The sequence below is a fragment of the Lipophrys pholis genome, assembly GCF_963383615.2.
Source record: "Lipophrys pholis genome assembly, chromosome: 13".
NCBI lineage: Eukaryota > Metazoa > Chordata > Actinopteri > Blenniiformes > Blenniidae > Lipophrys > Lipophrys pholis.
In genome coordinates this window covers 20,799,684-20,814,891 of record NC_137632.1, presented here as the reverse complement: position 1 = coordinate 20,814,891, position 15,208 = coordinate 20,799,684, and the positions used below count along the sequence as shown (strand labels likewise).

Genomic DNA, 15,208 nt, shown 5'->3' with positions numbered 1-15,208 from the left:
TCAAAGTGGTGTATAATTATGATGATGTATAATTAATCCTATCAAATCAAACATTTGAATGTGTGTCAAAATGTTACAGATTGAAATGAACAAATCAACTAATAAGCATCAAAAAATTTGAAATTACGACACCAAACTTACATGACACGTGTACAAAAAAGAAAGAAAGAAAGAAAACACAATTAAACAATTTTTTTGTATGCCAATAGCCTGCACACCCAAAATGATTGTCCACCAGCAGATTTTAAATGCTTTTTACCATAAGCACTAGGACACAGGATATGTATTGTAAATCAACATGTCTTACTGTGGTTTATGCTGAGTTTTCCTTTTTGTTTTGTTTTGAGTAGGGAAGGTTTGCTGTTTTAACACGTCAAACAATGACAAGCTGAACTGAACTCCTAACTATGATATTATTTTTGTAAATCCCTAAACCCGTTTGGTGAGTTCAGGATCCAAACAAAAGAAACAGCTTAAAAGCTGCTGAGTGCAGATACCTGTTGCGCCGCGCAGACAGCATGACAAGGTAAGAGATATAGTCATACATTGTAAGACAGGAGCAAATTAAATATGGAAAAAACTAAATAGAAAATCTTCAAAAATCCTTCAAATGTTTCATCTGCATTTTGAAATTGTTTGATGTGAGAAAATATTGTGAAAATGTTTTTAACATACTGTTTGACATGGACTTTTCAGTGGTATTTTGGAGTTGAATCACAAATTGGAACCATTTCCATGCATAAACGTGTTATACAAAATTACAGCTGAACAAAAGGCTGAGGCGTGTTGTGTGTCGAGCTCAAGAAAAACACTTGACTTAATCTTTCCGTCTATGTAGTTTGCCATATAACTTCACAACTACAAATACCTTTAAAAAAAATGTTGTTATCATGTTGCATCTTCGATCATCAGAAAGTAATTTTAAATGCACATGTACCTGAATTTCCTCCTGATGCTGAAGGTCTCTCAAAGGCCCGGCAGCGATGCTTTACTGGGTCCTGCTGGCCTTGTTCATTACCAGCTATGGCACTGATGGAGGAAAGGAGAACATAACTGTTAAAAATCCGTCCCAGCTTTCAAGAGGTAGGTCATCCTCCATTTGTTCGGTTGTACAGCTCAAGACAATGAGCCATCTGTGACAAACGTAACAACATTCATTCAAAAAAAGCACAGGCTGAAAGTGGACTGTTTCTACTCCTGTAGGATGGGGGCCAAAGATTAAATGGCTGAAGAATTATATTGCAGCGCTGGATGTAGTGAAGAAGACGTAAGGCACTTCAACTTGGTCGCAGCTCTTGATGAGCAGTTTGTATTAGTATTCAATACACTCACTCTTGGGATGTTACGAGTGATTATACCTTTAGGAACATGCATATAGACGATGACTTGCCTGAGATTTGTCTGTTTGACACTTCATCCACACCCATCAGTGTGCTCATTGTGCTGAGGAATGTGTTGTGTTGTTTCTCTATGCTCTGTGCCACACAGGCATAAACCCCTGATGGTCATTCATCATCTGGACAACTGCCCATTCAGCCAAGGTACCGCAGCAACTTTGTTAAAATAATTAAATAAATGTAGTGTAAATGGATAGGCTTACACTCCCCTGTGATGTTGTTCTCACTCTGACTTGGGCTTGGCCTCATGGGGAGCGTTAAAGGATTGCATTCCTCAGTACCTGCATAGCAGGTAATGAAATAGACAAAAACCTTCATAAGCATTCATAACTCACCCAGCTGGAGTCTGAGGACTAAACTCTTTAGAAGACTGCATGATCCTTTCTTTTAACCTTCAAATGAAAGACCACTTACAGAGTGAATTCAGTTTATTTAAATATATATATATATATATATAATAAAAGCTGCAAGCAGCATTGAACGGGTCCTGGCACAGCTATGCACTTTGGAACACGGTGCACAAATATCAGATTCTGTGGCTGATACAGTATTTGACAGAGATCATATGGATGTGTTCAGGGCAGCACTGTGATGAAGGGAAGTTTCAGGCTGATTGCAGCATGTGGAGCAGAGTTAAAAATTCAAATTTCAAATTTCTTCGACAGAAGAGAAATAGGTTATACGTGTTCCTTGTAGTAGATGTTACAAATGTGAAAACAATGTTTGGGGCTCTTTTGAGAAATTCTTTGTAGATATCTGCATTTGTAAGACATGCACACACTTATGTTTCTATGTCTGATGTACTGTACTGTACTTACTCTAAACTCACCTGTAACATTTTCTCTATGCATATATCAAACTCTATAGAGCTTTATCCATGAGTTATTTAACCCTCTCACCAATTTTAATGACACTAAAATATGCCTTCACTTAAAAAATTATTAATTTCCTTACCGGGGACGTTTCTTTTATTCTTTTCTTTTCTTCCAGTGATATTGGACCTCATGGTTTAGTGTTGCTGTGTAATTAAATTATGTTCTAGATCAATATAAGCCATTCACCTACTGACTGACACACACACACACACACACACACACACACACACACACACACACACACACACACACACACACACACACACACACACACACACACACACACACACACACACTGGTCTAGAGCTTTAGCTTAGTTTTTAATGTTATAACACATTAATGAAATTATTAGATCATCACTGTATGTGACCACAATAAAAACTGAAACATAGATATGATTGTTTGCTTTAACAGCACTGAAGAAGGCGTTTGTTGCTGATAAAACCATTCAGAAAATGGCCAAGGAGAGTTTCGTCATGCTCAACGTGGTGGTAAATGAAATTGTTCAGAATATTTTAAATTTAACCTTCGGCTCATCTTTTTCATATGTTTCAAATTTCATTTCATTTTAATTGCACTTATTTTATTTAACATTTGATCAAGTGATCTTTTTAATTTGCAGGAAGAAACTGAAGACGCAAATCTGGCTGCTGACGGCTACTATGTTCCCAGAATCCTCTTTGTTGGTAAATACCAGCTTTATTCTCCATCTAATCTGTCCAACGTTGAAACTCTAACAACTAGTAACCTGATCATGTTGGAAGTGTTGGAAAAAGATGAACTTGCTACCTTGTTTGGCAAATCTCAGCGTTTGTTGACTCTTTTTCAGCACGAGTTGTTTTTAATGACTGTTTATCGCTCTTACAGTAACGATCTCTGGCCTCACTGCTCCATGTGTGCTACTGTTTACAGATTCCACTTTAAGGGTTCGCGTTGACGTCACAGGAAAGTACAATAACAGGTTGTACACCTATGGTCCAGATGACATGGAATTACGTAAGTAATATAAACTGTACTGTGACCGTTTTCACCCTCAGATTATTTCCTTTATTTTATTACATAAATATCAAATATTGAGCCGTCTGAGACAGAATCTGAATTAAATTTTATTAGATGTAGGGCGTTTTTTCCCCAAGAAATGCGTAACAACAAATAAAAAATCTACATCGAGTATAAATAAACAACCCTATAACATCACCAATATTATTTGCAGTGCTAAATAAATTGGAACAAGTTCAACTTAGAAACAAGGTTACAAGAGGAAATGATTACGGTTTGAGATTCTTTCATAATTTGATTGACCGCCTCATATTATGCCTCTCAATAGTCACTGATTCCCACAACACAAGCTTGAAAATAATTAGAATTTTCAAAAAAAAGCTATTGCAAATATGCCAAAAAGTTAAAATAAATGGTCAAAATATAGTATTTAAGGTAGCTCCCTTTCTCACTTTTGGTTCTAACCACAAGTGAAAACTCTTTTTACGTGACCTCCATTCACAAATACAAAACATCCATCACCTAGTTTGTGACATAAATATATACCAACATGTCATCATACAACAAACAAGAAGTCAGAAACAGCATAATTACGGACGATCTGATTATGTTCTCATTCTTGTTTTTCTCTCTCAACAGTGGCTGACAACATGAAGAAAGTCAAAGCTCTGGTTCACAATGAACTGTGACACACACCTGACGTCTCTGCGTCTGCCACACACGGCTGCACCGCCTTGTTTGCAGTGTAACTCTGTGAAACCAGCACCAACCACATGTATAATAAAGAATACATTTGTTACCACACTGTATTTGTGCCATGAATTGACAAGTGTGCGTGCGTGCTAATGGGCTGACGATTAATGTCAAACCTGTAATGGATCGGAGCTGATGGGGGAATGTCGCCGGCCTTCGGTCTCATGTCAGCGGGGCCCGACTGCAGCTCCTGCACCCTGGTCTGGAGGAAGCATGTAGAGATGAATTTTGACCTTGTGCTCTGCACACACAACATGCTCTATACCAGACGAAGCTCTGCTCAGTCCCCTGTCCTCAACGTGATGTAAAATTCTTGCTTGCTTGATAATCTATTATTAATAGTCACCCACTACACTCCGATCTTTCTCTCACTGTTGAACCAGTTTGTATATTTTAAATGACTCATGTGCATTAGTGACCTTGAAGGCTGTATCACTTTCCATCCTGCTCCAACACTCCAACAAACCCTGATGTTTGTAGGGAGACCATGGTGATTGTTGGACCTTGAGGTTGTCCCCTGCAGCTGTAAGGAAAAGACGAGCTCATCATGTTGGTCCATGAGTGAAGCCTCATGTAAAGCAAGCAGGTAAATAATAGGAGAAGCAGGAGCAAGCAGATTTATTTTGTGGCAGTTAGTGGGAAGACTGGCTGCTATTAACATTCATGCAGGTTTGTTTAACTGCTGTTAAATAAACCTTTCTTCAGCGGTATCCCAACATGATCAATAGAAAGATTCTAATCGTCACACTGCACTCAAACTTCATGGTAAAGGTTGCACTACGAAAACGACACAACTTGTTTTTTTTGGTTTTAGTAAACCTTTCTGCCTGTGGTTGAATTTTTATTTTTTATTTTTTTTTAAATTTTGATGAGTTTCATTCATTTACAGTCCAAACGAAACGTCGTGTTGTCCTGCTCAACAGAATACATCTCACTAATATTTTCAAGATAAGACATTAACAATGAAACCAATGTGTCTTACAAAACAACCAATAACATTTCACATAATGTTTCCAAGTTGAAACACAAGGGAAACCTTACAAAATAAGTGAGTAGAAGAAGCCTGTTTACCAAGCAGGATCCCTCTTTTTTGTGAGATTTAGTTAATTTAGGCCAATGACACCTCAAAATGCCCCCGAAAACAGTCCTGACCCCCAAAACTACTGTCCTAAAAATGCCCAGACTTACCACTAAAATTGCTAAAAGCTACATGTTGACACCCACCACGTTCAACTCCAATGCAATAAGCATCATCAGCTATTAAGCCTCTCACTATCAAGTATGACTTATGAGTAGTATGACGATTTAAATAGAACAGACATTTTGGGGAGTATATTTCTGAAGAACATGCAAACTCTGCACAGACAGGCCCACAAAGCCTGGACTAAAACATGCTACCCACTCTCTACACACTCCTGATGCCACATGTTAGTAATTGGCTTTATCTCTTGGTGGTGACATGTTTTTACCACAAGGTGGCAGCACAATACAGCTTCCAATAACTTCCATGTGTCGCTTTTCCCTCTGATAACCAGTGTATTGGGAACATTACACACCAAGGAGATTCCGGGGGGGGGGGGCATGTGAATAAAATAAATAAAATACATCCAGCAGCTCTGTTCTGTTGTTCAAATCTGCTCCATTATAAGTAAAAAAATAAAAAGATTAAATACCTCAAGCTTCTACAGAATGGGAGCATGCACGGTCATAAATATGCAGTTTCTACTGTCAGAGCTTGTATAAATGAGCTTTTTTTTTATTGTTATGGTTCCACTGTGCTGCTTTTACATATTTTGGGGAAAATAATTGAAGGTAAAAGCAAACACCAGCAGAAGTGACTGTTTTGCAAGCTTGCATCTGGGTGAAAATCCACAGAGCAGAATTGAACTGAAACGGAGGCTGGAAACAGAGGAACTCTTTAAATGGGTCAGGAAGCTTCATTCCCCAATGTTATGTTTTTTTTCTACTGAAAGAAGTGATCACTAGAAAATGATTAAATTATTCACCCCTTCGTTGCATCTCCCCTATCCCCACCACAGACATCTGAGACTATCATGTGTCTACATTTCCTTTGTGTTTTTTACTTTTCCATCTTTCCGATGGACCCAGGGTGACTCATCGAGAGCTCCTCAGACATTTCTTGAAATATGTTCCTTCGCTTTTTTTTCTTAAGAAATGGTTCACATCGTCCCACACTGTTGCGCTCATAACAAATGTGTGTTTTTTACTCAGACTTTCCAACATCCCAGAACTTAAAAAAGTCCCTCCTTGCAGCACTGTTCCTGTATTAGGTGGAATAAATTCACTCACAGAGGAGCTTTAATGATGAAGTGACGTTAGAGAATGGATACATCTCAAAGCTATTGGTGCTGATATTTACATGAATTTACTGTTACTGCGCAGTTACCTATTTTGACAGTATGAGGTAGGTCTGATAATGCAGAATCCAACATTGTAATATAAAATGTACATTCAACTTTACAGAGAGTTGAGACCGCTGAAACAGCAAAATTTGGTATATTTACCAAAATGTATTTATTGTTGGAAATCTAGAAAAGTCATAAATCTCACCTCACACTATTGCTGAAAATTTTTTTATTAAATTAAAACTCACAAAAAACCTCACATGAGAGATATGAAATGACAGTAGACCTCACAGTATGTATTTATCTAATTATTTATTTATACTAATCTAATCTAATCTAATCCAGAGGAAATGTCTGCTGTAAATAAATCATATTAAACTTCACAAAACTGTGACTATATCAAAATAAATTTGACCGTACTGATTGAATCACATCCAAATTCATATTATTGTGATTAAACCAGAGTCACCGTTGATTTTCTGAACTTGCAATCACAGTAATTGTCACACTGCTGTAATTAAATAACAGTGAACTTTACATACTTGTGAATACATCACGCAAAACTTTACATTACTGTAATTAAATTGTTGTGAAATGTGCATTTCTGCAGTTCAAATCACTGCAAATATCACACTGCTGTAATTAAATAACAGCAAACTTTGCACTACTCTGATCACATTAAACAAAACTGTGATTAAATCTCATTGAACCTCACATTTATGTGATTAAATCATAGTAACCCTCACGTTGTTTTAATTAATTCACATTAAACTTCATAAAACTGTGGTTAAAACAAATTAAACTTTGCCTCACTACAAAGAAAATCATAATCAACCCCACACTACTGTGAGTAAAAATAAACTTCATAATTCTTCAAATAAATCACAGTAAACGTTGTATTTCTGTTCAGAAATAACAATAAACAACACATTACTGCAATTAAATCATATTAGACCTCAACCTATTATTAAAAAACACAGTTTGCTTGACATCACAATGAAATCACAATAAGAGTTGCATTATTGTAATAAATTAAATACTGCGTGACTGCAATAAAATCATAGTAGACCTCACATCATATTTATGGTTAATCACTGTAAATGATACTGTATCAGTCTAGTGCAGCTGACTGAATTGCAAGATTGTTATTACTACACAGTGTGAAAAAAGCTGTGAAATCCAGGACAATTCACTGTGTTTTTCCACAGTAATGACTGTGATGTATATTAATACACAACTGTAAAACCCAGTCATCATATTTGCGTGAAACTAAACATTTCCCTCCCTGAACATCTACATCACATTCACAAATTCCTGGAGAAAATATTGTTAATTAATGTGCAATCACACACACACACACACACACACACACACACACACACACACACACACACACACACACACACACACACACACACACACACACACACACACACACACACACACACACACACACACACACACACACACACACATACACACACACACACACAGATTATGAATGGTGGGTCTCTGGAGACATACAGAAACTTCCCCGGGGTTACATCTCCAATACAAGGTTGTTCCACATCCACCTCAAGCCTGCAGGTCTCATTTTACTATGAAATGCCACTCCGCTCTGCTGTTTCAATGCTAACCTTGAACAAAATGACTCAGGGAGTCTATGTGTGGGACGTCGACGTCAAATTACAGGGCACATTCCTTCAGACACACACACACACACTGAAGGACAGTGTGACAGAAAGACACACTCATCTGCCACACACCACACTGCCTTCATACGTATATTTATGTGTAAGAGAGGTTGTCACTGTGTAATCTATGGAAACGACCTCTGTGGTCCCCTTTGCCGCCTTTTAATGAGTCCCTTTTCCCGCCCGTACAAACAGCTGCAGGAACCAGTGTACATATTAATCTGTGGAGGTTATTATGGTAATTACTGCCGACATTTGCGAGGCATTTGAGAAAGTCTGCACAATCTGAACCCTTCACATTTCTGTCCGTGCTTTATCAACACTCTGTAATTACCATGTGCAGCGTTTACTATAAGGTTTAACATAATAAGGTACATCATTTCTATAACGGTGTCTTTATTATACAGCAGGCATAAAGACAAAGGTGAACGAGCCGGGCCCTGTAATGAAAATAGAGAACTGACATTTTGATACGTAATTTGAATGAAATTAAAAACCAACTGTTCATCGTTGCATCCTGTACCATGTCTGTCTTGTTCAAGATAAAATAAGATAGGATAGATAAAAGCAGTAGCGAATACAGCATATACAGTATGACTGCACACACTGGGACATCGAGTTGCTGTGATTTGAGGAAAAGGAAAAAGTCTCATGAGGTAGTTAGTGGAGATGAGAATAGGGCAGATGGATGGATCAGACAGAATCATTCAGGAAAATGTTTTGTAAAAGGCATGTAGTCCCCCAAACTGCAGTTGTTCAAAAGAGCCATTTTTGTGATTTTCCACCAAATGGAAGACACCTGGAGCCACGAAATACTTCGCACCTTTAAAATGAGGATTCTAAATGCTCATATAAACAGTAGTTTAAAAACTCTTTGCATGGAATCGTACAGCATGCCAGGCCATGAGTTGGTGCTGGTGGTTGTTTTTGTAATGAAACCACACACACATGCGCGTAAAGAACAATACGCTATAAACATTAACAATGGCGAGTACACAGACATTCGTATGGACAGACCGCGAAGTGGGATTGTTATCACGGTGACTATAAAACTACCAAGTTCCGGAAGAATAGAGACTCTGGGAGTCATGTCACCCTGGAGACAAATGTTGTTATTGTCCATCTACTGTACATGTGCAGAAGAGCTATTTACTACAGCCGTGGTGTGCATGCGCAGTCGCGGTGTTTCAGAAAAGTTGCATATTTTTCCCCCCGTTTCCTTGGAGACCGACTCAGAGCGTTTTCCAAAAGTTGTACCTTGGAAGCCGTTTTCAGAATGTTGTGTTCAGTGCATCATTGTCGTGTAAACAGACACCCAAAACGCAACCAAAGCCTTCTGGGTTTACTTGAAAACATTGTCACGTAAACAAGGCCTCAGAAGACATTAAATGTGAGGTTTCAATCAAAGTCTTCGTTGTTCCTATTTGTGCCTAGAGGGACACACTGCTCCAGAAGGAGTGGGGATAATTCACAATGCTTAATTAAAAAAAAAAAACAACAACAAAAAAAAAAACAGTAGATGATCATAACATTCAAATCAAAGAGATCAGTGACCCGGCGGTAAAAGAGAGAGCAAAATATCATCAAAGCTTCACCACGAGCGAGAGTCTGAGAAAACATCCACGCTGTAGGCGTGAAGACAAGAAAATGGCTTTTACTGATATTATGTTGAGGAGAACCACTGAGCCTGGCTCTGCAGCAAGAAATACTCTTGTTCTCATTCATTTTAAATGTTTTTACGATGATTTTTTTTGTTTTTGCACCGAAACAAACTGAGAACTCTTTCTAGGTTAATATGTTAAGATGGTCAAACAATAAAAAGTTAAACTGTATGTAGCCCCTGAACACTTTGATTAGTGAATATTATCCTGATTTAAAAGATCCAGCTGTTATACATTCCTCAGGTTGGCCTCACTACTCAAAGTAGAGACACACACCTCTTCCCTGTCATCATGACTATGGAAAGAAATAACGAGGCTCCTCTGCACTAAAAACCCTGCAGCACAGCAGAGAGTAAACACAAAGCAGAACTCCATAAATGCACAGAGGTATTGGAGCTGACTGTGCTGTCAGACAGCCGCAGACACACACTCAGGCCTGAGGATCCTCACTTTGACTTTGGCAGTGACAAGGGCAGTGGGCTATTAGTCCTCGTTTGCACACTGCTTGGACAATTTAGCTATTCAAATAGAGCCCGCTTACTGGAAAACAGCTCCTTAATGAAGAGATCGCTGGGTAATAGCCCATAAACCTACTCTTTTATTCTCTCCCACACACTCATAAATACACACTTCCTGTACGCGTATAGAGCCATTATGTACACGGACGCATGTGCACTCCTAAACACATGCCTAAATGCAGCTTTCTGCTCGTGCTGCTCACACACACACACACACACACACACACACACACACACACACACACACACACACACACACACACACACACACACACACACACACACACACACACACACACACACACACACAAAAAGACGGGACGGTATTCTAATGTGAGACGGTGCCAATTTTTTTGCCACGTAAGTCAAAAAGGTCAAATTGCAAATGTCAGCTTTTTTTTTTTTTTACCCCCCTTCTTCATTTTAATTATTCTGCCAGGTTCAAAGAGTCTTCATCAGAAAGGAGCTGTCCTGACAAAGGAAGGCCTGAGCTCACAGATAAGCTCAATCAGCGTCTCCTCTTGACACTTTCTTTTCCATACTTAGCCTATCTGCACTCCTCTCACACACACACCGACTCTCAGCTTTGCCTCAGAGTAAATTACAACGTATCAGGATGAGCAGGGGACCAAAGAGATGCTTTAGCAATTACGTGGCGTTATTAATTTACCTCGAGGTCCTTCTCACCAGAGCTCAGCTGGTAAAACTGTCCAATGGCACCATTAATCTTAAGTTGGTACGAACTCACTGATCCACACACAAAGTACCTTTTGAGCTGAAAACAGAGATTTCCCCTGTGATACCTTTTCCTTGGTACATTTTTACAAAACAAGCTTTCTTGGGGCCTTTTTAACAGAACTTTACTTCGACTTCCAGGTCTAAGTCTCGTTCTTATTCCTGTCCGGAATCCATTAATTGTTGTTCAGTGGGTGAATGGCTGTTTGGTCTAGTCTCTCCAATCACATTAATGTACAAAATCATTTAGCCGAATTAATTTGTTTTAAATCCCAGGGGGGGTCAGTTGGTTGCGTGGGTCATCTTCCAATGGCAAGATTGGGTGATTTGGTCCCCAGCTCACCCTGTCCATCAAACCGTTTATTGTAAATCCAGTGGGAAGCAGGGTAGTCACTTCAGGAATCAAAAGCCGAGATGGTGTGACCAAGAAACAATTAGGGATCAGGGTCAGAACAGAAACTCAGCACACGAGGAAGAACGGTAAGTATGAAGGGCTGGAACCAACGTCAGAAGGGACGAGACATATACATATATACTCACACATCGTTGTCACAGCTGACAACACTCATGTGTAATCATGGTAAGACACGTGAGGCAGACACTGACTTGGACAGAGCACTACGTTCCTGTTACAAGGCTGTCCAAGCAACTTTGCAACCGTCTCCGATTTATTGAAAATTGAGGAGCCAGCAGGAGAGATCACACCACTCCTCTTCATTGGCTTCCTGCTAAATCTAAAAGAGAGTTTCAAATCCTTCTTTTAACTTGTAAAGCTCTTAACAACCAGGCTTCACCATATCAAGGTTCTCAGAGTGCTGGTTCTGCAGGTTTCCTATACTTGCTCATGTTGACTTTTTAGCGACTGGAATAGTTTCTTTCGTAAAAGTACCCTTGAATGCTTACGTGCTTAATGGTACTACATGAATACACATGAACGGATTTGAATAAGCACAACATGGAAAGATGCGCCAGGGGAAAGTAAACAAACCAGACACGGCATCAGTGTATAACTTCAGCACCACAACATACGATGATTGTACATTTAAAGGTCAATTTTTAAATACGACATAAAGAAGATTGAGAGTTGCAACCAGTGTTTATTATCTTTTTTTAATAATCAAAAATGTATTATGTACAAATAAAAGGTTACTCAATAAGAACATCTATGGATGTGAAAATGTGTTTTGAACGATGCATTAAATAAAATAAAACAAATAAACACAGCTCCAGGTGTGTGATGCCACTACATCAGCTTGGCTCAGAGAAAACGAGCAAACGAATGAATGAATCCTGCAGTTGTCCTCAACATGGAGCCTCATCAGTGGTCCGATCAGGTTTTGAATGTGGGGTCCTCAGGTTTCAATTTGCTGCAGTCTCTGCTCCCACTGCGGCCTATTATTTCCTCCTCTCGTCCACAGTGAAGCAAGCAACAGCCTTCAAACTACATTATTTGACATTTTACTATTTCATTAAGTGGTTTTGAGACTTCTCTCCTCATTAGCCAACTGTTGGTGCGAGTGGCAGCTTCCCGCTGAACTCCACCAATCACATTGTTTCTGAGAGCAGATCTCATGTTTGCATGTCTGTTTATTGTCATCGCCACCTGAATTACTGCCGATGCAGAGCTGAGACTCAACACACACACACACACACACACACACACACACACACACACACACACACACACACACACACACACACACACACACACACACACACACACACACACACACACACACACACACACACACACACCGCATGCTTCTTTCATAGTGTGTTCAGATTATGAAACACGGAGACGCTCGACAGACTGATCGATTTCATTCCTCAGGTAGAAGCTCGTCTGTCTCTTCACAAGTCTGTTTTCTTTGGTTTCTGTGACACACACACACACACACACACACACACACACACACACACACACACACACACACACACACACACACACACACACAAGGTCACAGACGCACTCTCACCAGTGAATAAGAGGAGGCTGGAGCGGGCCGAGGTGGGGACTGGTCTTGCCATGTGATTCGCCACATACATCAACTCTGTTGAGCAGAAAATTGAAATGGAAATGTGGGCCTTGGAAGAGTGTGGCTCCCATTTACCCCTGGACCAGAGCTAATGATTTGTCATTTCTCTCAGGGGCACAAGCTGCTGCCCTCTCTCTCACACTCACACTGCACCACGGGGCTGAGCTGCCTCGCCAGCCTCTACTGTACCAGCCACGCTTTGAGGCGCGCTTCAGGTCCGCATCAGAGTTTAAGGTGGCTCCTGTTCAAATGAGCGTGTTGTTGGAGATTAAAAGCAGTCTAAATTTCCTGCAGTGGCAGGACTCCTGGTAAAGTCTTAATTTGGGACATAATCTAAATACATGACAAGCACTGAAGCAGGATCGCCGTCTGCCCCACAGTGATGGTTCCAGTAGGAGTCTACTACACCTCCAAGTTAACTCTGTTTTTGTGGTCATTTTGCATCTTTAGTTATTGATTTACCTGCTTTGCAGCATTGTGTGTCGTTAGTATTTTTCTTTCTCTGTGGTCATTTTTGTTGTTGCTATTTTTCACTTGTTTATCGTCTTCTTGCATTTTATTGCCATCACTTTTTGTCACTTGTGTTCAACTCTTTTTTGAAGTTATCTTTGTCTCTCTTGGATTTTTTTTTTCCTGTGGTCATTTTATACCTGTTTATTGTCTATTTTTGTTTTTAATATCCCTTTTGTACACCATACTTTTGCATCTCCTGTTGTTTTTAGAGATGTTTTTTATCAAGTTTTCATATCAATGTGTGCAGTATGTTTTATGTATTCTTGTGGCCATTGTTTTCTGTCTTTATTGCCATTTTATTTTGTGGGAATATTTCCACTCTTTGGCATTGTTAGTAATGTTTTTCAATTTTTACACCCTTTTGCATCTTTTAGTTTCAATTTCAATTCTATTCTAGAATAGTTTAACCCATTTCTTTTCTGTTTTTAAGGACATTGTTTATCTATTTGTATTTGTTTCAGATCTTTCTGTTACCATCTTGCATCTCTTTGTGGTTATTTTGTGTTTTCTGGTACCTTCTCGCAGTTCTTTATGATCGTCTCGTGTCCTTTTGTGGCCATTTAGCTCTATTTGTGGTTGTTTCAATCACTCTTCTGTCTCTAAATCAATAGTTGTATAACTGGCACATGAGCCGATTGTATCGGATTGAATTCTGGGCACATAAACGCAGCAGAGCTCCTCCACTCGCTCTCTACTTCTGCCGCTGAAAGAAAAATATGTGAGATGAAACTTTAAGCACAGCACATGTGATGTGTGTACTGCTGCTGGCAGAAAGGAAACAGCTCTTTAACGTGTTGCTCTTGTATTCCAATTGATAGATGTGCTTATATTCTTGTCTGTGTGTGTGTGTGTGTGTGTGTGTGTGTGTGTGTGTGTGTGTGTGTGTGTGTGTGTGTGTGTGTGTGTGTGTGTGTGTGTGTGTGTGTGTGTGTGTGTGTGTGTGTGTGTGTAAACAGCAGCTCAGACTCGGCAGATGGGTTTCTGCATTATTAAGGAGCAGAGAGTCTCCGACATGCTTTTGGTCCAGGAAGCATTCACCTGTCATGGCCGCTTGGATCTACTGCCGCAGCTTTCATCATGTTATGAGCGCGCGGTGGTGGTGGGGGGGCGCAATGTTTAAAGCAATGACGTGTGATTTATTATTGATCTGATGGCAGTATCTGCCGGGACGCTGCACACAAACAAACCCGTTTGAAGAGAATCGTCTATTGAACCAACGCTCTCTATGAATTTTCTTTGCGGACTTGAATTCGTGGATTGCTGGAGGGTTGTACTGCTCAGTACGCTGCGCAGTGATAGTAGGTTAAGTAAAAATGGATAGTGCTTATAAAAATCAGACTGGGAGATTATCTTTGGGGACATCTTATTTCGTATTCCTCAGCTCAACACACATCAGTCACAGCTTGGTGGCCCTTCAGCTACTGTAAACACTCAGAAAAGTGGACGGCCCGCCTCCAACTTCCTGTGTGAGCTGAAGATTAAAACCAGGAGACGTTTCTGTCTTTCTAATCTGCCCTCACACACAAACCGACGGCACAAAACTTTCACTCAACAAGCCCCTCACTTATTATAGAGCATCACTGCTACTGCTAAACTTAATCATTTCAGAAGGGCCTTATAGGACATTATTGTACTGCGTATGTGTACTAAAAAGTGATAAA

At 39.7% G+C, this 15,208-nt stretch overlaps 1 protein-coding gene across 1 annotated transcript; it reads left to right on the top strand.

Annotated features, from left to right (window-relative positions):
• The first annotated feature begins 465 nt into the window (after positions 1–465).
• LOC308118877 (anterior gradient protein 3-like) lies at positions 466–4,738 on the top strand. Its single transcript, XM_080478541.1, has 8 exons — positions 466–526; positions 962–1,083; positions 1,204–1,267; positions 1,489–1,541; positions 2,687–2,763; positions 2,895–2,958; positions 3,185–3,268; positions 3,911–4,738. The coding sequence occupies exons 1-8, from the start codon at positions 519–521 to the stop codon at positions 3,958–3,960; spliced, it is 522 nt and encodes a 173-aa protein (XP_080334667.1). The 5' UTR covers positions 466–518; the 3' UTR covers positions 3,961–4,738.
• The last annotated feature ends 10,470 nt before the right edge of the window (positions 4,739–15,208 follow it).

Excerpts from the sequence above, each read along its gene's own strand:
- LOC308118877 (XM_080478541.1), top strand. Across the intron at positions 2,764-2,894 it reads TCGTCATGCTCAACGTGGTG|GAAGAAACTGAAGACGCAAA; the intron begins GTAAATGAAATT and ends TTTAATTTGCAG. Across the intron at positions 2,959-3,184 it reads TCCCAGAATCCTCTTTGTTG|ATTCCACTTTAAGGGTTCGC; the intron begins GTAAATACCAGC and ends TACTGTTTACAG.